Consider the following 24436-nt stretch of genomic DNA (forward strand, 5'->3'; position numbering starts at 1 on the left):
AGAAAAGCTTCGAATTTGTCCATGCAGTGAACTGACCTTGGTCCATACGATAAGTACACTAATTTATTTTGGACAATGGTGTATATAAACGAGGACCTTCTTTGAAGTCTCGCGGAGATAATTAAGTAACTGGATAATGCTTCTTTTGTACTTGTTCATTCTCTATAACCATGGCCAACTCTCTGAAATAAACATCGTTAAACTAGCATTGACCTCTTACTTTGTACACTAGAATATGAAGTTACATCTTATATGTGCTATGATTTCAGTGTACATACACTAATGAAAAAAAAAAACAAAAAACAAAAAACAACAAAACAACTACAAAAAAAAAACAATATGTAAACTTTTCAAGTTTAATCACTTAAAGACGGACAGCTTTTAGTTGAATTTCTCTTAGCCAAAACAAAAAAGAAAAAAATAGGATTGTGATTGATTTCTGACGAAAACATTTGATCAACATTCTGCAGAGAATTTATACTATCAATTTTGCAATACAATTGCATATCTTCCCTTTCAGTTAAAACGTTTTTTTTTAATCTCAAAAACTAAAAGTACGATCTGCACTACTCAGCATTGTGTAAAATTTCTAGCGAATATCTGTAATTTTCAGGATTTTATGCTCACTTCAAATTAAGTTACTATTGAATTTAAAAGTGAATGCACAATATCTTTTTTCCATGAGTATGTATACAAATAGTATATTTGGTTTTATATCAAGCTAGCGAGCGAATAACCCCTACAATGTAAGCGGTTGGAATTCTGTTCTACCATACTCCCCCAAGTCAGAGCATAGCTTGCCAGAAAACCTCTAGCATTACTATAGACCCTTCTTTAGATTTTGACGAGCTAAATAAAAATAAACGTTTTTATTAATACAAGAGTGGACAAAAACTGGTATTTCCCGAGGGGCAAGTATGGACGCAGACTTGTATTACCCAACGAGCAAATTTGAGCATACATACGAGTAACAAATGGAACCAAGATTCTAGCGGAAATCAGAGGAATGTAATCCAGGGACAAAGACCGAACATGGAAGACAGACAAACACAACAATGAACATAAAGTAAAAGATGGTTCAAAGATTCGTCAAATGCTGTAGCCTATATAATACTGTATATACATGTAGCGTGCATATCTAGGTCACGTCACGTCACGTGATAATGCATTAATTTTAGTGAAATTAATGAATGAACGTGGTCACATGAAAACTAATTTCACCGAATACACAACGGCCTGCACGCACGGGTTATACTATGCCCGAGGACTTTGATGCTTCGTGAGAGACCCCAAACGATAGCCAAGAACGTTAAGAAACCCCTCAGTCTGTAATTTATTACATGAGTGCAAACCGGGTCTAACAGTACTGAGTATATATGTTAGGACGAAAATGAAAATTAAACCAAGTATAGGAAGTCCTCTGATTGTCAGCGTCACTCATATCGCGCAAATGATTGGCAAACACTGTGTTATGAACGATTTTGGGGGATTTTAGTGGTTTATATCCACAAATCTCCTAGAAGCAACCATGTTGAGCTAGCTTTATAATGCACGAAATGAAGGATGGTACGGTTATACGGAAAGTGCCATCTTTTTCAACTTTATTGCTATAGTGTTATTTAAAAAGAAATAAACAAGAGTGTATGTAAAGCTCATTATCTTAGTTAGGGAGCGAATGAATAGAGGTGAGAAGCTAACAGGTTAACGGGATAACCAAATGTTACTTATCGATTAGAAATTTCATCAAACATTCGATCATTTTAGGGCAACCACTTGATGTCTTCAAGTAATGCAAAAAAATTTGAAAATAATTATGAAAAATCTAAAAGATGTTTTAAACTTTATAGCATTTAAGTCGATATAAGAGGTTTACATTGAATTCATGCAGCACTCATAAAAAGGTTCCCCGACATCCAAATCTTTCTTTTAAACCGTTATTATTTAGTAGACTGTCGGACAATGCCACAAACTGGTATTGTAGTCCTATTTACTGATCCTCATCACAACTCCTCAGGACTACATATCTCTTGTAGTCAATAATTTTAGTCTAACCTCAGTTTAATAGTCTCTTTAACAATAGAATTACTTATGCGTGAACTGACCATACTCCTATTATGTTATACAATACCTAACTTCATCTTAGATTTCTAACTTGTCTTTGAAGGTCGTGAAAATGGCCAGATTGTTCTTCGTCAGTTGCTGTCTTGTCTTTGCCTGTTTGTCTCATGGAATGTTTATACACAATTTGAAGGCAAGTATTTCTGCATCAATCATTATCTTAGTTCTTGATTTACGTTTTTCATTGCTTTTTTAATGTAATAAATCTATATTTGGTCATGACTTTTTTAAAGCATGATATTTTGTTACTTACGCACGTGGAAAAACAACAGAAAAAAAAACGAAAAAAAGCTCGAAATTGTGTTATTATGACGACATTCGTCTGAAAATTATTTTCAACATTCAATGTTCGGTTTCGCAAGAGAAAATGATCTTCCCGCACTCGACGTCTTACGGCATGTGGGCTACTTGTGAGCCTGTTTTTGCGTCAGACGAATCACTAGTCTTGATAATTTTATTCTTGCAAGATTTGCGACATCGTCATGCGTCATTCTACGTATTCCATTTCTGTGCTGTAAGTTCACGATCATTTGTGAATAATCATGTCATCAAAATTTTCCATTTTTTGTGATGGCAAATTGTTACCATACTGCAGTCGTCCAAATATTGCTATCAAACAATTCAAAGCACGGAAATTCCATTTTATCATTGTTTTACCATGGGCTGGCCATTTACGTCGCATTATTTACTCCGCGTGATAGCGAGGGGTTAAATAACGACATAAATGACCGGCCCGTGGTAAAACAATGATAAAATGGAGTTTCCGTGATTTATTTCAATTTTAATAGGACTAGTTTCTTCATATTTTTGAATAGACGCAGCATATGTGTCGCAAACGTTGGTCATGTGTTTATCACTTTTTACCATGGCTTGGTCTGAAGAGCTTTGAAGCACGTCATATTAGAATTCAAGGCTAACTCGATGACCAGACGCAAAATTAACATTATAGATTTCTATCGTCTCCGTTTCGGAGTATTTTTTAAAAGGGAATAACAAATGCTTTTTGCTCCTGTTTCAAATTTTAAAAGCTTTATATTATAAAAAATGTTTAGATATTGACAAATTAAGCTGTGTATCGTTTCTTTTGTTGACTAGCAAGTATGCAGTTTGTATATCTTCTGAACAAAACATTGGTACAGTGAAACTTCTCCAAACAGGCCACCACTTGCAGGGACATAGCTGCCTATACGCAAATACGCAGTTGCGTACTTTCGGAAAAAGTAACAAAAATAAAAACACACATTTTAAAGATGAATAAAGGTTATTTATCACATATGCATACCATGAACGTAGTATAGGCTCTGATAAAAACTGGCTCCAAAATCGTTAAAATTCAGGAGTTTCCCTCAGGGCTTTGCCTTGCCGGACTCACTGGGGGCCTTGAGCGACCCTCCCCCCCCCGCCCCAGACCCCTCGCCGTAATTTTGCGTACAACTAAAACAGGCCTAGCTACGCCCCTGAAGTCTGGGACAAGAAAAAATTACCGGTTTATAGGGGTGGCCGGTCTGGTGAAAAATAGCAATGTATTCTAAGAGCTGTTTCCATTAATGCGTTCTAAAATCCTACACCTTGTCAGTTTGTTGGTCAAGACATGTATAATGCCAATTCAAAACTTTTGGCCTTTTCTTACATTTCAAAGCTTGCATCATTGTAAATGATATGATTTTACAAACGGTACTGCCGACAAAATAATGTTCACAGTTTTGAAATAATGTGTATTAAAGATCATAGAGCTGTTGATGGTAATTAATTATTTGTATTGTTCCTTTAAATTACCTATCGACAAAGTGTAATAATTTCACCCCTATTTTTGTTTTGGTTTGGGTACAGGTCACGTTAATTGACAGTTAAAAGATCGTAAAGATCAAACTATTAAATGACCCCGGTTGCCTTACGAGTGTACACACCATTTAACAGCCAACCAGTGACAAAATGTAATGTCTGGATTAAAGTTATTGTTTAAAACTACTGTCACCATCTGTCCACTGATGAAATGCAAACCGGTCAGTGAATGAATTATTAATTACGTAATATTACGTAATCATTTAGTTTTGTTGACACATTTGTTACAGGTGAACAATAACCGGGCGGCAGGAACTGAGAGGTTGTTTTATTCATCTGAATAATGTAACTAAAACTGTGAAAAACCGGTAGATGTACGGTTTTAGGGAGTGGCCGGTCTACACAGGTTTTAAGGTATATCGGCCGGGACTTTAGAAAGTGGCCCGTTTGAAGGGAAGACTGGTATTCTGAGGGTCTGGTTTGGAGAAGTTTCACTGTACAAACAATCTACAGACGGATACTTTTATAAATACATATAATTAATAGCCCATTTGGTACAACAAATATACCGACAAATTTTAGATACGATCATGCAATGCTATTGATTTTGGTAGTTTTTACTCTTTTTTCTCCGACGTTTTATAGAGAAGTACAGTCTGATTTTCATAGCCTTAACTAAAGCAATGGTTTCATATTGATATGTTTTTATAGGATATAATTGACTATTTATCCAGTGACTTTGTACTTCTGTCTTTCCCGTCATTCGTTCGTTTGTTCGCCCCTCCCCCCCCCAAAAAAAATCGCTCACGTACCGAGGAGAACGTTTTCAAATTTGCTAAACAGCGTCGCCACGATCAGTTGCCAATTGTCTATTTTATTTTGCCAGATCTCAACTTCATGTGTTAGCATGCTCAAAAAATCATTATATACTCAGTTTTATTTCAAATTAGGACCACATCTGAGGCATGAAGAGTTCACATTGTCAATTTTTTTTTTATTTTGCCGGACTTCGATTTCCTGTTCGCTGTAGTTTGTACAATGAGCACGTTGAACATGATTATTTTCATCAAAATTTTAGTATGCTTTCTATAGAAACGTACGGAAGCGTATTCAGGACATTTACTTGTTGCGGTTCTCAACATAATTCAGCATTTTTTCTCGTCAAATTCTCATATTTCGCAACAACTGGAGTTAAAAAAAAGTGATAAAATTAATGTTCAAAAACAATAATATATACTGTATAATTTTATCGATTTATGTTATATGCAAATAAAGAAATTCGATAAATAGTCTATATCTATATATATTACATATTGATTTGTTATAGAACAAATAAAGGTGTCGATTTGATAGATATCGACAAAACCCAAAAGAGTTCACGATATCGACTAAGTTTAATACGATTGTCGATATCGAGATTTATTTCTCGTTTTGTCGATATCATTATTATCGACACCTTAACTTGTTTTATAACAATTCAATATAGAATATATCGATATAGATTATTTGTCGATTTGTATTGTGTGCATATAATATAAATCGATGTAAATCGGTAAAATTTATATCAATATATACTACTGTTTATGAACATTGCGACAAAGTCACGTTTTATGCATTTTATCCCATTTTTTTTAAACACGAGTTGTAGCGAATATTGTGTATATGACGAGATGAAAATGCTGAATTTTGTCGAGAACTGCAACTAGTAAATGTCTTAAATACGTTTCCATAGCTTCCAGATATTGTCGACAGATTTGACATGATGCGTAAAAATGTAAACTTAAATTTAGAAAGTTTAATGACATAGATAATATTTAGAACCCATAAGATGACCCTGTCAGATATTCAATACAATCATTATAATTCACACTTTTACAGCAAAGGGAGTTTGATTTACACAAAGCTCTTGAATATGCTTTTGACAGAGAAAGCCTGCGGAAAGTTTTAGAGGAAGCGACAATAGATGATGTTAGAAACTTATTCCAGAGCATACAGCAGGATTTAAATGACATTGAAGCATTGAACGACAAAATTATTAACCGTAAGCGTTGCTTTAAACGTTTAAACGAAATTAGAAATCAAATCTTTTTTTGAACACTTTATTGCATTAGAATAACAGTTTCAGTGAATCAGTAAGAATGTCGGTTTTACGAAATGAGAAGGAAAGTTCAAAGTGTTTTACTTGGACATTTACTCTTCAGAAGAGACAATTAACAAGTACTATCTTTAAAAAAAAGGATAGCCGACGTGGTATTTTTTTTTTCATTTTACTTAGAATTTTTAAATTTCATTCAGGAAATAACACATGGCACGCAATTTCAATACAGTTTTTTTTTCGAACGCCACTAAGTTATCAGTTTTTGGCCTATCGGGAAACAGAATTGCGACCAGGTGACTTGCGTTTCCATTGAAGGGCGTCTTTAAGGTCCCAGTATCGTATTGCATATCCCTGAGCGGGTGTACGTCAAAACATGAATGCTATAAAAATATAGTGCATTTTCGTTTTGCCTCTCTACAAACTAATGTTTTGTCAAAAGATATGAACAAGGACTTATAAAATAGAGCAAACATCACACTGTAAGATGAAGAACTTTTTTAAAAGAAAATCTAACATAATATCATAAAAATGTTCCACTGAAAAGGTTGGTTTGGTGAGTGCAAAACGAAAGTGAAAGTAGGGAAAATGGCTATTTATAGTTCAAGACTACTTTTCTGTCCGATCTTCGCGGACTCACCCTATTTTCTTAGCGGGAAATTATTTTTTCACATGTCCTTAGAAATGCTACATAAGTGAAAGTTTTATTGAATCAATTTGCATATTTTTTTTAAAAATCCTAAAAATATGCACTTCACTATGGAAGTCTATGGGAAAATTAATACGATACTGAGACCTAGTAAGGTCAAAGGGTAAAAAACGAAGCTATACCGACTGTGCCGGAAAAATGCCCTTCGACTATACCGTTGTCTTTATGACATTTCATATTTTTTTTCTAAACTCCGAGAAATAACGTAAAGTTGTATATGTTATAAATTTAATCAAATATTCACTTCAACATTTTCCTAGACGATAAAACAACTGACCTGGAACTTAATAAAGAAGAATGGGAACTTATCACTCATCTGATGATCATGGACAGTTATTTGCCAACCGTCGGAGGTAATTAGATGATACAGGTGTTAGGGTCTTTTCACACAAGACTTATTTGAAGATGATGATAATGATAGAAACAAGTACTACATGTATCTTTAAAACAAAGATAGCGGGCGCAGTGAAATTTTGTGCTTTTTACTTAGTATTTTCCACATTTTGTTATAAAAAAAACCGCGATAATACCAATTTTCAGTACAGATTTCGAATGCCACTAAGTAATCAGTATTTAACCAATCGAGAAAGATGACTTGCAAGCGTTTCCATAGAAGACGGGATTTAAGGTCAAAGGGTAAAAGCGAACTATACCGACTGTGTTGAAAAAAAACTGCCCCTCACCAATGTAAATGTATAAAAATAACCGCATTTTGGCAGAAAAATAAACACCAGAGTTGTAAAAGGCACATTTTATTACAGTAACAAGGGGACAAAAGATGGTCAAATTTTGATTTAAAGAAAAATATTCCAAATAAACAACTACAATAAACGTATATATAGATATTCCTATTAAAATGTGATCTATGAAATAAATAAAAGAGTAGTGATATGGACGATGGCAATCGTAAGGGACATGTGTACTTATACTCTGTATTTCAGATGGCAATCGTAAGGGACATGTGTACTTATACTCTGTATTTCAGATGGCAATCATTAGGGACATGTGTACTTCTACTCTGTATTTCAGATGCAATCATTAGGGACATGTGTACTTATACTCTGTATTTCAGATGGCAATCGTAAGGGTACTTGTACTCACGTATTTCAAGACAAAGATGATGAAAATTTCAGAGAATTCTTAAAGGTTGAGACTAGTCATAACCAAAATGTATACACATGTGGAGGACGTGCTTCGGTACTTAGTTATATATTTATATGTCCTTCCTTTGTGTTTGTTTGCTTTAAAGTTTGTTTTATGATGATAGCTGAAATAAAATAATAAAGTGTTTTTCTTGTAGACTTTGGAACCAGTCTCTTTCTAGACACATGTAAAGAAGGTATGTTTCTCGTATCGAATTTAATGGATGGCCTGAATAGTCTGATTATTTATCTTTCATATAGCTATTATTATGTAATAGGCAACAGGCGACAAGACCGAATTCTGATACATGTAAGACGAGTTAGTACATGCATACATTTTGACAACATGTAAAATAAGGTAGTTACAAACACTCTTTGTTGCCAGTAATCGAACAACAAGTTATGATGATGCTTTGTATCTGTGGCTAGCATACATTGAATACGTTGAATTATACGGAAAATTACTGGATCGGGCCTCCTTTTTTTGGAAATTCAGAAAGCGCTACGGATTAGTATGTATATTCTAAAATAAACAAATAAAAATATGAAATAAAAACACTTTAAAGTTCTTGAATTATTATGTAGATAGCTAGGATCTAAATAATATTTCCTAAGGTTTGTGTTCATATTTCCCAGAAAGAAAATTCAGACAATCAATTCTACTTTGTAATTACAGAGTATTTAAAAACTAACTTCAGTCAGTTTGCCACCTTTGACGAAGCTAGAGATGCTGCTTTCAAACAGATCGAAACGTGTGGAGCCAACGGCCTCCAGACTATGGACACTGTATTGGAACTCGGTGCAGATATTATCGGTACATTTCATATTAGTCCTTTTAAACTAAACTTTTCTTCAGAAGCCAAAGTTCGATATTTGACAGCTAGTTTTTAAAATTGGCCTGTAACGGAGTCTTAAACTATCCCCAGCGATTTGATGCAATTTTGAAAGAAATAATACTAATGTCGTAAGTTGGCGGTAAAATTCATTTTCACTCTATATTCACTCCAGTAACGGTTGATACATTGTATGCTTGGGGAACTTTAGTCAAAGCCTTTCTTTAAACATATGCTTTTAGATTTGGATTGCATTGATCCTATAGTACAGAAAATTGACAGAGTTGCCAGAGGATTGGCCGAGATGTTTACTCTAAGCCGATTCTTCCGGGTCCTTATGAGACTTGATGGTTCTAAATACGATGATCCAAGTAAGATACATTTTTTTTCTTTTCCTTCGGATACGATGCGATTCTTTGATTCATGCCAACGAAGAACCATTTTGATTGTGCGAAATCAAACATTCTATACAAGAGATTAATTGGTTCCCTTGTCTATTATTTCAAAAGAATATACTTTAAAGTTAGAAATATAAGGCCGTATTATTGATGTTTCGATGACGACAAAAAACAAGTCTTTAGGAGAATTCTTGGAAACTCACAGATGATTATACCAAATCTCTATTATAAACACATTAGTCTTACCCTATCTTTTATCGTGACTTTTTATATATATAGGCAACTTTAACCAGGTATTAAGAGTTGATACATTTGAAATGATGGCAAATAATGGATGGAAAGAGAAACCAGAACCTAGACCTAAACCAGGTCCAAAACCCGACGGTAACGACAGACCTGGCCCAAAACCCGATGGAAGTGTCCAACCTGGCCCTAAACCCAACGGTAATGGTAGACCAGGCTCAACAACCGAAGAAGACGAAGACTCTGGACCACCTGACTCCAGGATGTTTGGTACTAGAATGGATAGAATCAAGAAAATTAAAACAAGAATGTTGCTTGAAAGTGTCCTGAAGAAATTGGAAGATAGTATGAGAAAATAGATATAATGACTAAGATTGATAAAGCTCCCTAAAATCAAAACCAGCAATTCATTTTATAAACAGCAAACATCAAAATTGAATGCTTTTTGCAATGGATGTCAATTAGGCATTTTATTGAATGTTCTGCTGTAGATTTTTGCCCATACCCAAATAAAGTTTTATGCATTAAATATCTGCCATTAGTTATCTGAATGGACATAGACGTAAAGGAATTAAACGTTTCTGTCTCATAAAGATAAAAAATATTACGTTAAGACACAGAGAAACACATTAACAGTATCTAAAGCAACAAACCATCCTAACAAAATATTTGAACAAACACAAAAATAAAGCAACTACTGAATGACAAATATACAAATACGATAATCACATACAAAAAAAATCATCTCAATACCTGCAATCGCTCAGAAAAAAAAATTCGAGAAAATGCTTGCCGCGTAATATATAATGACGAAAATAGACAGATCTGTGCATCCAAGCCACACTAGCTGTGGGAGGGAAGAATAATGGGTTAACTGTTGCCAAGGATTGTACTTGCAAACCACACTATGACAGGGAAGAATAACGGGTTAACTGTTGCGATAAGCTTGTCAATCAATCATCGAAGAAATACTTTTCTTGTAGGGTGGATTTTTCAGTGCCCACAACCATGAAATCATTTTGGTTAGACAATTGGTTTTTCCATTAAAAAGTAACGCCCTTTCAAATCTATTATTATTTTTATGGAAAAAAAAACTTGAATTTATGCAGATCCAGTGACATTTAACGTCGAGAGGTAATGTTTTATCAATAAAAAAACCAAAAAAACTCTCATAACATTTTTTTTCATCTGTGTCAGCATCCTTTCGTATGGTTTTCGCGTTATGCCAGAAGTGCCGAAACTACGCGAACCTTTTGTACAGTACAGTGCTTTGTTCTTACATTTAGGCTTCTGAAACAGGCGTATCCATCGGTAGTGTGAGAACCAATTTGTTCATCGTGTCATGGTTTTTCTTATCCACTTTCGTTTATCCCGGGCGTGACATATTATGATCAACTCGGCCAGTGTTTTTAAAAAAGATGACGCTTAACTTACCGATGCACGTGATCCATGCTCCAATGTTTTAGTGGAATCCGGATTGTTCATTTACTTTTGTCTCTTTGTACTTGTTATATTGGTTATTTCATGGCCACTGTTGTGTCTATAGACCCTTTTGTGCTAACGTTGGGGGTAGTCGATGAACATGCATGCATGCGTAGAGCATGCTCAATATACACTTCCGCGAGGAAAATTCTTTTGTTCTACCCAAGCCCCACCTCGCGGAAGTGTATATTGAGCATGCTCACCAACTTACCACAAAAGGGTCTATTATCCTTGTCTAATCTTTATCCTTGAGGCGTATTCCTTTGATTACCGCTCGAGTCTTGGTTCTCCTGCTTACTCTTTACAGAAAAAAAAATATCACACTTAACAATTAAAACATTAAAAAAAAGCTTTGACAGTATACAAACTCTGAAATAATTAGTGAAGGATTTTTTTACTGTTTTTCTGCTAATCTCTTTCATTTTTCAAAGTATGTTCATACGAGATTAAGTCTAAAATTTCCTTCTGTTCGTCATGCTCCAATTGCATTTTTCGAATTTGTTCAAATATCAAGGTATGATTAAATCAAAGTATTCATGTACTGAATCAGTTTACATGTATATCGATTTTTATGATTTTTACGTCAAATTGCAAAAATATGGATAAGATAAAAGGAAAGAACTAGGATCGACTTCAAACGTATCTTAACACAAACTTGTTGTTACTTGTTAACATAGACCTCTGTGATTTAAATTCACCATTCTGATTACGAAATTCTTGAAAATACCATACAAAACGGAGCATTACACCAGTTTGCGTGATATACAGGTCTGTTGTCGGTTTACATGGAACACCTAGATGAATGAACACAAAGCTCTCCGACATTCTGCATAACTGAACTACAAACTACCCGTCGGCCTTTTCAATTTCTAAGTTTTGGAGGAAAAATTCAAGTCTGTTAAATTACACAATTTGTTTTCAACCTTCCTGTTCTTTTGTTCGTCAAATTCGGCGGTTTTTTTTGTTTGTTTTTGTTTTGTTTGTAGTTTTTTTTTAATTCAGTGGGATATGGGATAAAAACGACCTCTGTGGCCATAAATAATAGAAAGTACCCTTTCAGCACGACGGTGTAATACAAAAAGTTTTTAATGCTGCTGTTCTGAAATGTTCGAAACAATTACGGATACATCAGGAGGATTTCGGAGGATTTGGGGGTTGGGTCACTCTTTTATTTATAAGTTTGTGTAAAGGCTGGAAGCCCTTCTTTATCGGAATCACTGCCCCAATTTTTTTCTCAATATTTGGATCCTCCCCAGCATGAAATGTGAAGACAGCTCTTTCGAGTGAAACTCAGCATCCATTTATATATATTTTTTTCTCTCTAGGATTGATAACTTTTTATAATCATAGGGTTTTCTTTCCTGGGAAAATACCAAATGGCTTATTATGCGTCTAATAACTCGAATATCGAAGTAAACGCACAGTTCATTCGGGTTAATGCATTGAAATGAATAACAGGTTTAAGGTCAACTAGTTTCAACCAAATTAATAAGCAAATATAGTGTGGAGTAAAAGTTGTTTATTGGCGTAAATAACATGTTATAAAACTTGCAATTTTAGAAATAACTCGGTAGGAGGCTTAAGTGTTTGCCTTTGAACCTTAAAGGGGTATGCCAATTAAACTATTTTCCTGCGGAGGCGTAAGAAATAGTTTCAGATGCTAACAGGCTTTACAGGCGAATTGCTTTGTAAATCATAATCTTTCGAGATTAATGAGCCTTAAGATTTGAAATTGATATGGATGAAATAAATGGATTCCTCTCAGCTTTAGAATAAAAACAAGTGGAATCAACTTGAGTTGTTCTGATATGTACAAAAAAGAAACTTCTAAATCTAGTTGTGCTTACATATATCTAAGCATAATGCAAATCTCAAGTTAGGTCATTTTGACTTCATTAGCTCCCGAAAGGTTGAGTAAAATGCTGAATTGCAACTCTGTGGGTACAAACATCTATCATTCCGTATTCCTACCTTTAATCAGTAAAAATATAATCCAAATATCGGTAACTGTCAGCCGTACAATTACATAACTCCTTGAGTACAATTACCCCATGAGTACAAATACCCTTAGAGTACAAATATCCCTAGAGTACAATTACCCATAGAGAACAATTGCCCCATGAGTACAATTACTCCTAGAGTACAAATATCCCTAGAGTACAATTACACCTAGAGTACAATTACCCATAGAGAACAATTGCCCTATGAGTACAATTACTCCCAGAGTACAAATATTCCTAGAGTACAATTACCCTAGTGCTCAATTACTCCTAGAGTACAAATGTCCCTATTGTACAATTACCCCTTGAGTACAATTACTCCTAGAGTACAAATACCCTTAGAGTACAAATATCCCTAGAGTACAATTACCCATAGAGAACAATTGCCCCATGAGTACAATTACTCCCAGAGTACAAATATTCCTAGAGTACAATTACCCTAGTGCTCAATTACTCCTAGAGTACAAATGTCCCTATTGTACAATTACCCCTTGAGTACAATTACTCCTAGAGTACAAATATCCCTAGAGTACAATTACTCCTAGAGTACAATTGCCCCTATAATACAAATATCCATAGAGTACAATTACCTCTGGGGTACAATTACTCCTCGAGTAGAGTTAACGCAAGAGTACAATTACTCCTCGAGTAGAGTTAACGCAAGAGTACAATTACCCCTAGAATTTTTTAATGAAGCAAACGCGCACAATGATGGTGATGGCTTCCATTGATATACCGGTAGTACAAATACAGTAGAAAAAGTACCAGTATTGAGTCGGAAGCAATAGCACAAACATATCTAAAATAACTACTACATGTAAAAATGAAGAAATGGAATATTATTGTATGATCCTGGACTTGAACTACATAAATTCATTTTTTCTGAAGATGAGTGATAAAAATACTTCTGATTCATATACAGCAACATGAATTTATTTTCGAATTCATCTAGTTCACCTACTTCTGCATAACTTGTACACTGCATATATCATATTAATTTGCAATCATAAGACAGATTTGAATCAATCTCAGTTTATGGCCAAACTTCATAAAGATCCTTCCAAATCTGATTTAATAGACAAATTTCATAATACTTATCGCTACCTGATGATGTTTTTGTGCTGAATAAATTGACAAATACGCTGCTGATATTTTACCCCAAGGTATTGACATGGAGTAAAGCTAATAGGGACTTTTCTGGATTTGGATGTTTCCATTTCAAAAGGTGAGCTCAAAACAAAATTTTTCGACAAGACGTTTCCAATTGTTAATTTTCCCTTCCTTGACTGGGACGTTCCTTTGGCTTCTTCATGCGGTGTATATATTTCGATATGTTAGTTAGGCTAGTTCGATATGCCCGAGTTTGTGGCAATGGTTTAGATTTTAATGATTGAAATCTCTGTCTTACCGGTAAATTGTTGTCAAGATTTTCGTAACCATAAATTATTAAGACTTATACTAAATTCTTTTGCAAATATTAAAATTTGTAGCTGAAATGAGGTTGTAATGATCGTAACTTAATCAAAAAATGGGATTTCACATTCTAGTTTTTATGGTAATGTAATAGATAAAACTCTGGAAAAAATATTTGAATAAACTTATCCGGAAGAGTTATCTTCATTGTTCAATTTTATTGGTTTTAAATTGACTCTCTTGCAAATAAATTAAATATCAATTAGCTTTATTACGTTTCATCCTACTTCCTGTCAGTACTTTTTATCTTGGCGTTTGCATGAAGATCTGGTTTTTCTTGGATTTTTTATATGTTTTCACTTAATCCTGTTGGACGTGTATTATTGATACTCTATGTGTGCTTATCAGTGGCCTTTGAGATAGCTTACATAAATAGTGAGTACTAAGTGCTCTTTCAAGGTAGGCACAGCTTGTTGTATTCTGTATCTAAAGAGTTAAATCTGAATTCGACAGATTTTTAAATTTCGTATTTATTGTTGAATATTCCCAGCACTGTCCCTGGTTGAGAGTGTTGTTAATCCTGCCACATACTTTATGTGCCTGTCCCAATCAAGGAACCTGTAGTCCAGTGGTTGTCCAAGCCAGGAACCTGTAGTCTAGTAGTTGTTGTTGTTTTTATGTCCGTTGTTATTCGTTTTATTATTTTTCTATAGATTATGTTGATTTTTGTCTTCTATGAATAGTTTCACGTTATTTACTTTGGGACCTTTTACAGCTTGCTTTAATGTATGGGTTTTACCATTAATGAAGACATTTGGTGACTGTAGAAGTTTAATTGTTCGTTGCAGCTTGGCTTTTGGTGAATGACTGTCTCATTTGCAATTATACAACATCTCCCATCTTATAAGATGCTTAGTGATAATTAATAACCATAAAAAATATTTACAACGAATTTACTATAATATAGCAATATTGTTTTGTAATTGTACAATGATATTTTGATTATATATTTGCGTGTTTTGTAAACCAACATCTTGACGATAATTGAAGGTGGCTGTGTTTCGTAAAACATACACCGAAGGGGATAAAAAGGAACCAGCATTCACATGTAAGTTTATTTTCATGACTAAAATGGCTTGTAAATACCATTTTTAGACAATTGATATTGCATGAGATAAGAATATCTTTTATGGCCATGAATAATAGAAGGTATCCATTCAAAACGGTGTAATGCAAATAAAGGTCCCACTTTTTTTTTTTTATAAATGCTTCTATTCTGAAATGTTCGAAACAGTGACGGATACTTCATGATGATTGCAGGGGTGAGTCACTTGTTTGTTTATACGTTTGTGTTGAAGATTGACCAAAACAAAATGATGAAAAAAAAATAGACTGGAGCCCCTTCCTTTATCGAAATCAATGGTTCCTAAAAGACATAAACAAAAACATTTGGACCCTCCCCAGCATGAAATGTGAAGACAACTCTTTCGAGTGGTACTCAGCATCCCTCCTTATATATTTTTTTTATAATCTTAGAGTGTTTTCTTTCCTAGCTAAACACCAATGGCTTATTATGCGTCTAACAACTTGAATATCGAAGTAAACCCGTAGTTTATTCGGGTTAATGTATTGAATTGACAACAGGTTAAAGGTCAACAAGTTTCAATTAAATCGTTGTTAATTTTGACCACATTAATAAGCATATATAGTACGGAGTAAAAGTTGTTTATTGGCGTAAATAACATGGAATAAAACTTGATATTTTAAAAATAACTTTGAAGGGAGCAGTCAGACGGGGACCAGGTTAAGACAATGCAAGAGTCGTGAAAAGTCGGGAAAAAGTGACGTTTGATTTGAACAATGGCCGAGAATTTCGAAATGCCTGTCTGCAGCGGTTGGTAAAAGATGCTTATGCACACTGTGTTGTTGTGGGCGAGTCGTTATAAGCGGTTACAATTCCCAAAATGCAGTAACGGTATATAAAGTGAAGAACGTGTTATCAGAGACGTAAATAAAATGTTTAAGTAAGTAAGAAAACATTTATGATTTTGATTTTTTGTACGAAGGAGTAATCAAGATTACCAAGATTCTATCGGAAATCAAAAGAATGTAAGCCAGGGACAAAGACCAGACATGAAAAAACAGACAATCACAACAAAGAATATAAAATAATCAAAATAGTGCATACAAATTAACAAAAGTAAATGAGCAACTCGGACTCCACTAAAAACCGGGAGCATGGACCAGGTACACCTGTAGGTAAGCGTCATCTGCTTTTGTAAAAACACCCGTCGAGTTGCTCATAAAAAGTTAAGTCCAGGATTGACGAAAGAGGTAAGGAAAGCTATAACACTTTGAACAACTCAGTTTTCATGGTGCAAATGGATACATCGTAACGAAAATTAAACATAATTGTCTTTTAACTTAATAATTCTGTTCTTGGGTTTCATTCGCTCTGTTATCGCAAGAGGGTCCAAAAGATATACTTGTCTTATTTATTTGTTTTCTCAGTTATTTAAATAATATATTATCTATTTATATATACATTAGTTTCCAAAGTTAACGCGTCAGTTTCTTTCATGTGAGTGTCCTATGACATCGTATAATATCTCCATAATATGATTTCTAAATCACCAACAGCAAACCATATAACCGACTTATACAAGTACAAAGTCGATTCCATTTAATTAAATGCTCAGATCAACTCTTTTAATTTTAAAATTTAAATGTCCAACCAAGCATTTTCTATTATTTTCTATTTATTTTGAGTATCAAGTCCAAATCGTATACATAATAAAAGTATTGGGAAAATATTCTTCGTCAATTTAAAATAACACTTTTTCGACATAATAGTAGTATAATGACCTTCAAATTAAAAAAAAATACAAACGAAAAATGTACGCATAGACTATGCACTTGAAATAATATAGCTTGATTGATTGACAGATTGATTGATTGATTTTCTTTATTTCCACCATTAATGAAGAGTTACATTTTATATTCACAACACTAATTTACATACAAAAGGGACACAATTAGTATACAATATACAAAAAAAAAAAAAAAAAAAAAAAAATCAAGTCCAAAAATATGTATGACATTTCAGTGTCCAAAATCGAATCTATGGTCGCCCAAAACAGGTTTGAATTTGAGGTACATTTTATTAAGGTGACCTGCCAAACAATATATCAGGTGTTTCCACACATCGGATTCTAGTGTTTGTATGAAGTCAGTAATTCCACCGAGTAGGGATGCCAGTATATCTTCCTCGTCCTGAAGAAAGAACGTTACGGATTGCTGAACTGGCAATATGTCAACAAAAGAATAAAACATAGTGTTTCTCTCATCAATAAGTTGTTCACAGTTTAGAATTAAATGTTTCACTATGTCGTAACGATTACACATGGTACATATTCCTTCTTTAATTAATAGATATCATATTTTGACCATGACTAGCACTTGCTGATTTAGTTGTGGATTCACCGATGTTAGACGAAGTAATCTGTGCTCGGTTAACGTGTTGTGAATGCAGTAAAACCTATCAAGTTCCGGACGATTTTGTATGGACGATTTCCATCGTGTTTCTTCCTGAATGTCTATTGTCTGTTTAATGATTTTTGACCAAAGTCGTTTGTCGGGAATAAAAGTATCCTCAAGAAAACACTTCAAGAAAGATAACATGTCGTATTTAGTAAGAATTTTTACCATATCATAGGTCAATGAGTTTTCATTACAATCTCCAGTAAAAATCTGGCCTAAACGGATACAGAATAATTGTTTATGAGTTGTATTGTGTTTGGCTCTGCACAATCTACCAAACAAATGTAATTTAAACTTGTCAATAAGTCCTTCGATTGACCACAAACCAATATTGCAGATACACGAATCTGTCGGTGATTGTCTATCAAAGCCAAGAATGAAACGAACAAAGTAACGCTGCGTTTGTTCAAGCATCTGAATTTCGGTAAAAGTCAGTTTACCCCATGTTTCACAAGCATACATGGCGGTCGGTAACACAATTCGTTTCCAAATTATGCTATTAGTTATTGTTGGCATACCATCCCGGTTAAGTCCAATATTACGCAAGGAATGCAAGTTTTTCTTCAATTTCTTACATGCATTTTCAGTTCTTTCATAAGTTTTTCGGCAAGAATCAATTAATGTCCCAGCGTAGGTGACTTTATCTTTTACAGAAACAGATCCAATTCCAAATTTAAACATGTATTCGGAATTGTTCAGTTTATGTGATTTCGAAGGAGTGAAAATCAGACAGTTGCTTTTACTAGCATTATACTTGAGTCTCCAGTTTCGCGCATACGCATACGCTCTTACATTCAAGAGAGTTTGTAATCCACCTATGGACGCACTTAGCAATGTCGTATCATCCGCAAGTAGGATTGTCGGTATCTGTAAATTTCCTATTTTAAGTCCACAGTGAGTTTCAACAAGTTCGTAGATGAGATCGTTTGAATAGCCAGGCAGACATTACACGACCCTGTCCAACACCTCTCTGGATAGGAAACACTTGACTAGTCCTCGAGTTGTATTGCACATGAGCTGTAGCCATTTTATAAGAGTTGTGAATAAATTTCCAAAGTTTGCACAAGACACCAAATGCGGTCAAACGCTTTCTCGTTGTCTAAAAATATAGCAAAAACAGTTGATTGTCGTTCTGTATAATAATTTATTGATTCTTTAATTGTGAAAATAGCCGGAATCGATCCACGTTCCTTGATGAAACCAAACTGCAGATTATGAGGAACAACAGTGTTATTTTTCTCTAACAGTTTCTGAATACGATTCAACAATAGTTTCTCAAACAACTTTCCTCAAGCGGAAGTGAGTGTCACAGCGATAACTATTTGGCGATGTTTTATCTTTATTATTGCCTTTATAAAGAGGGATGATAATCCCATGCCGGAAAGACACTGGTAAATGTTCAGTTCTTAGTATAATGTAATATAGTTTGCATAACTGTTTCAAGGTCTGTTCGCCACCGTATATAAGATGTTCGTTTGTAATATAATAAAATGCTGGAGATTTTCCACATTTTAAGGTAGTAATTTGTTCTCGTATCTCATCGACATTAAAAGGTTTTTCGAGTTCAGGAACAGGAAACTTTTCGCAGTTTTCAAAACGAGTTTGTACTTTATACTTTATTTCGTTGAAAAAGTTGTTATTAAATGATTCGTCACATTGTTCAGAATACAAGTTACAAAAATATTCACCCATAGTTCACATGTACTGTCATCGGTGGTAACTACATTCCCGTTATGCGATAGTTTACTGTTAGACGGTCCTTTATGGCGTATGCGTCGTACTTTGCGATAAAATTCACCTATATCAATCTCTGCGGCACACTTGATATCTTCGTATTTTTGATCCTGCCAAAGTTTTTCCGCAGCTCGCTTACGTCTACGAAAGTCCCGTTTCTTGTCTTTATATTCGGAGAAACATTTATCGTCTCGTGACCTCGGTCTTCCGTTTTCTATCCACTTTCGTCTAGCATTCCGTTGGTCAAAATGAAAGTCATTCAGTTTTTCTGTCTTCCAATACGGTTTTAAATACGGACGGAACTTTCCATATGGTGTATATGAATTTGCGGCCATGTGCAGCGCGTTTGTTCGAATAGTGGTAAAGCGATCAACGTCTTTTTTTTTGAAACATCCTCACAGCTTAGTTCAAAATTCAAAAGTTTATCCACTTCTGTTTGGTACATTTTCATTTCGATATCGTCGGCTTTTGACCATTTAAGCGTTACCTTTCTAAACAAATAGTCGTCCGATATACTACTCAACAGGTCTAACTTCAGATTAACAAAAATTGGTAAATGATCAGACAAATCAAATGGACAATTGTATTGAACCTCTAAAAGTTGAACACTATTTCATACACATTCGGGTAAACAAATATAGTCTTACAGGGTTCTTTTACTAAAGTCTTTACTTCTGTAAGTATACATTGGACCAATTCTACCTTGCAATAATGGAGCAGGGCATAAATTTCTATCATTTAAAAAATATGTAAATGACTTCAATAAACTACCACATGTATTGCTATTTGTTACATCAATATTACAATCACCACCTAAAATAGTTGTACAGTCCTCACAAAGGACATCATAGTAAGTGCATAATTCATCAATGTATTTCAAGTATTCATCTACAGAAAAAAATTGTAGATGGCAGAAGTACGCACAAAAAACATATATCATCAAAATTATTAGAACATAATTTTACTCCACATATTCTATCACTAGCTATATTCAAATTATGTATTGTGAACCCTAGAGACTTTTTAACTAGAATCGCAGTTCCACCCGAGCCTCTATTTGTTGAAGATCTTTCATTATTCAGACTAATACTATATATTACTTCAAAGTCTTTATCAAAAGTTGACAAAAATAAAATATTCGGATCATTTAGCCAGTGTTCTGTTAATAAGCAAACATCAGACCTATCCAAAACAGATTGAAAGTATGAAGTGCCATACATTGCACCCCTTATATTCCATGTTGACAAACGCAACATCATTAAAGTTAATAACAATATTAGATTTAAGACCCCCATTGTGTGTCTGAGTCCTGATTGGTACTATACGGAACATAATCCCGCCATTGTATGCCCCGTGGCCAAAAATCGCCATTCCGTCAATCACCCAGTAGTAATCATCTTTATCTATATTCACTCAAATGGTATATGTAGATCTAAATTTATTTTCACTTTTTTAAATAGTTTTGTAAAACTTATGTGAACTCCCTGACGTTCGGCAAATGTTCTTACAGCTTAACTAATTTGAACAAAGGGTTTGTCTGCAGCCACGTTATATAATACAGTACGTTTTGTCAGTTTTCTCACCACACCACGAAAGCCTGTTGCATCATCCTGGTCTACGTTTGATCGATTCGGGTCGTCATATTTATCAAAAGCCTCAGAATTATTCTTTTCATTTCTGACATCGATTTGACTTGTTATTGTTTCCCTCTTCTTTTACTTTTAAAATTTAAATGTCCAACCAAGCATTTTCTATTATTTTCTATTTATTTTAAGTATCAAGTCCAAATCGTATACATAATAAAAGTATTGGGAAAATATTCTTCGTCAATTTAAAATAACACTTTTTCGACATAATAGTAGTATAATGACCTTCAAATTAAAAAAAAAATACAAACGAAAAATGTACGCATAGACACTTGAAATAATATAGCTGTAGGAAATCACATGGAACAATTAAGAGACTTCTCTACTTTTATTTGTTCACTTTACTGAAGCGGATTATCAACGTGAAGACATAACCATACATTATAATTGATTTACATGTACGAACCGTGTAGATACATGTATATTTGTTACTTGTGAATTTTTGTCATTAACCGTCCGGTTTAAGGATACCGATGCCTAAATTCCGGTTGGTAATCCCGGACCCACTATTTAAGCCTGTATGCGTTATCATCCTATGAAGATTTAGTATCAACCAGTCCCAGTTAAAGTAAGTTTTTTTTTTACATCCGAGATATTTTACTATGATTTATTTTAACTGTAAGAATTTTAAACCAACATTTTGACAAACCACTGAAATAAACATTTATATGTGCGTTATGGTTTGAATTTTATGAAAATCTGCATAGAACCACGACCTTGTATTTCTGTAGTGATGCTAACTGTATCAGAATTGTTTGAATTAACTTATTTAAAAGTGTGAACCGAAACCCAATCGGCTGAATGTCAACAACTTAACAAAAGTTGAACACGTTCTGTCGGTAATAACTTGAAATAATTAAAATCATTTTAAGAAGTCGTAAGCCAACAACTACAAAATTTAGAGAAGATATTTTAAGGGGTTCGGAACTTCTGTAGTTACATTGATTTTAACATTATCCATCTGTTTATTGATTGATTGTCTGGGTTTAACGCTCCATCTCTTTAGGTATCGTTCTCAATAATTTCGGTAAAATCTTCAGTAACCGCGGGATTAATGGTTAACCAGATATAAACAATAGCAAGTTATGCTTTTGAGATAAGACGAGGTCTTTATCACTCTTCTTATTTATTTGACCCTTGCCGTGTTATTTTCGTTTAGAGTTACGTGATCGTTTGTTCTTTTAAGTCGTTTTTTTAAGGATACCATGCTAGTGAATTTGTTCTTCATTTTTTTTCAATGTGTTTCATGTCTCCTTTGGCAACCAAAGTTATTCTTAAAGTAAATGGTAAAGTTGAGTTACTATTACAAGTATAATTTTAATGATGTGTGTTTAATGGGAGTATATATCTTGACGGTTTTGAATTAATTCGAACACTTTATGATTTGTTACATGTAACATTAGCAGTAACTGCATTTCGGAATAAATCTGGGACAGTTTACAATGAGTTCGTAATTATGCTATAACTTCTACGAATACATATATATCGATCGTCCATACATTAACTGTCTGAAAGTTAACACAATTATTTTAACTTCATGCTACGATTATACCTGAAATTGCAATATCTACATGATTCAGGGACTATATATTACCAATGTTAGTAATAACGTCCCTGTGTGATTAATATATTTGTATTTTTTTTCAATTTCAATCCCCATTCTATTAACTGTTCTTTACAGTCGAGACGGTGAAATGCCGTGACATCTTTTAAATAATTACAACTGAATTACAACAATTTTTACTTCTAATAAGTTAGCTTAGGTTAATGTAATGACAAAGATTTTTTTAATGCAGACAGTATAATAACATGAAAAAAGTGAATAAAAGCGATGGCGTATTTCTAAGTATTATCCATATACGGGCAAAAAAGTGTTCTATGTTGCGGTCAATCGTTATAAATTCATTGTATCAAACGAATTTCGTTATGCTGGAGGTCATTCAAGTAGGTCGAGTTTCATAAAATATTGTCCACAAAAATAAATTTAATGATTATGACACGTTTAATTCTTCCCATGAAAGTATACATTGTATATCTAGTTCAAGGAGATAATGGACAATGCCCGGTTGTTAAATCCTATCCGATTTCATTAAATCTCCCAAAACACGAATGCTGTCTCTAATCATTTATATCCTCTGTAATTGTTTGTCAGTATGTTGTTTTCATCACATCATATTTTATTTATTTCTTTTTAGTTGGAAATGCCGTCTGAAGCGAACCATCTCATGTCTTTTGACATATCCAGACAATCGACAAAACGTTTATGTGTTATGTTTGCTTATATATCTCTCGGTGTCGTGGTGTGGAAGCTTCTCTCTAAATGTACAAATCATACAGAAGAATTTAAATTCATATGTGAGGATTGTAATCCCGACAGGACCATACATACCTCTTCTGGACTTTTTAACCTGACTCCTCTAGAAAAAATCCGCCGAGATTGTGGGGAATTGTGCAATACCAACAGACCAGGAACTCCTGGTATTTGGTTTGACCACATATCTGCCAAAGTTAAGTGCGATGCTATTTTTAAAAACCCGTTCATTGATCGAGAGCACGGGAAAGAAAATGCACCTAGAGAGATACCAAAAGTTCTCTGGACTGAATATACTATGAACAATCGCCTTGATGTATACAATTTTTATTTTGATGAACACTCTTTGGGTAAGAGAAAGCACATTTCAATACCTGTTTGGACTCAGAAAGAACTAAATGAAAAAATTGCCAAAGCAAAAGCTGGAAAGCTACCTGGAAATTACGGAATTGAAAACACGAACGCTCTAAGAGACGGATTACAGCATGCCCCTGGAGTGAAGGGTGGGAGAGTTTTAGTGATAGGATCTGTAAGTCCCTGGGCAGAAGCTTGTGTATTGGAAGCAGGAGCAAAGGAAATTGTTACTTTAGAGTATGGAAAATTGATTTCAAAAGTACCGAATATCAAAACGATGGTACCGTATGATTTCCGTATGGCTTATTTGAACAATACACTAGGTGAATTTGATGCTGTAGTGACATTTAGTTCTGTAGAACATTCAGGCTTAGGTCGCTATGGCGATGCACTGAATCCATGGGGAGACATTATTGCTATTGCAAGAGCATGGTGCGTGACAAAGACGGGAGGTTCTCTGACAATAGGAGTGGAATATAACAGTAACATGGACTATATCAGATTCAATGCTGATCGTTGCTATGGAAAAATAAGATATCCGTATCTAACGACTAATTGGAAACAACACTATAGAGGGTTTGAAGGACCTGGAATTCAAAGGGTACATGTGTTCACAAAATAAATTATTGTGCTGAA

The 24436-nt window shown here is 34.2% G+C and overlaps 2 protein-coding genes across 4 annotated transcripts; both read left to right on the top strand.

The window, feature by feature from the left end:
* The first annotated feature begins 2173 nt into the window (after positions 1-2173).
* Positions 2174-9843, top strand: LOC148627178 (uncharacterized). Its single transcript, XM_088564816.1, has 7 exons — positions 2174-2251; positions 5779-5941; positions 6965-7057; positions 8005-8043; positions 8523-8660; positions 8922-9050; positions 9357-9843. The coding sequence occupies exons 1-7, from the start codon at positions 2174-2176 to the stop codon at positions 9677-9679; spliced, it is 963 nt and encodes a 320-aa protein (XP_088420942.1). The 3' UTR covers positions 9680-9843.
* A 5335-nt stretch (positions 9844-15178) lies between these two features.
* On the top strand, positions 15179-24436 carry LOC148627179 (uncharacterized). 3 transcript variants are annotated; one of them, XM_088569191.1, is made up of 3 exons: positions 15179-15323; positions 15997-16239; positions 23331-24436. In XM_088569191.1, exon 3 carries the CDS (start codon positions 23337-23339, stop codon positions 24420-24422), a length of 1086 nt encoding a protein of 361 aa, XP_088425317.1. In that variant the 5' UTR covers positions 15179-15323; positions 15997-16239; positions 23331-23336; the 3' UTR covers positions 24423-24436. The 3 variants fall into 3 exon arrangements, with proteins under 3 accessions (XP_088425317.1, XP_088425300.1, XP_088425309.1); XM_088569174.1 differs by lacking the exon at positions 15997-16239; XM_088569183.1 differs by lacking the exons at positions 15179-15323; positions 15997-16239 and adding an exon at positions 21439-21703.

This window comes from Perna viridis, chromosome 1, assembly GCF_037379345.1.
Source record: "Perna viridis isolate PV_CMFRI_1.1 ecotype Kerala chromosome 1, ASM3737934v1, whole genome shotgun sequence".
NCBI classification, from domain to species: domain Eukaryota; kingdom Metazoa; phylum Mollusca; class Bivalvia; order Mytilida; family Mytilidae; genus Perna; species Perna viridis.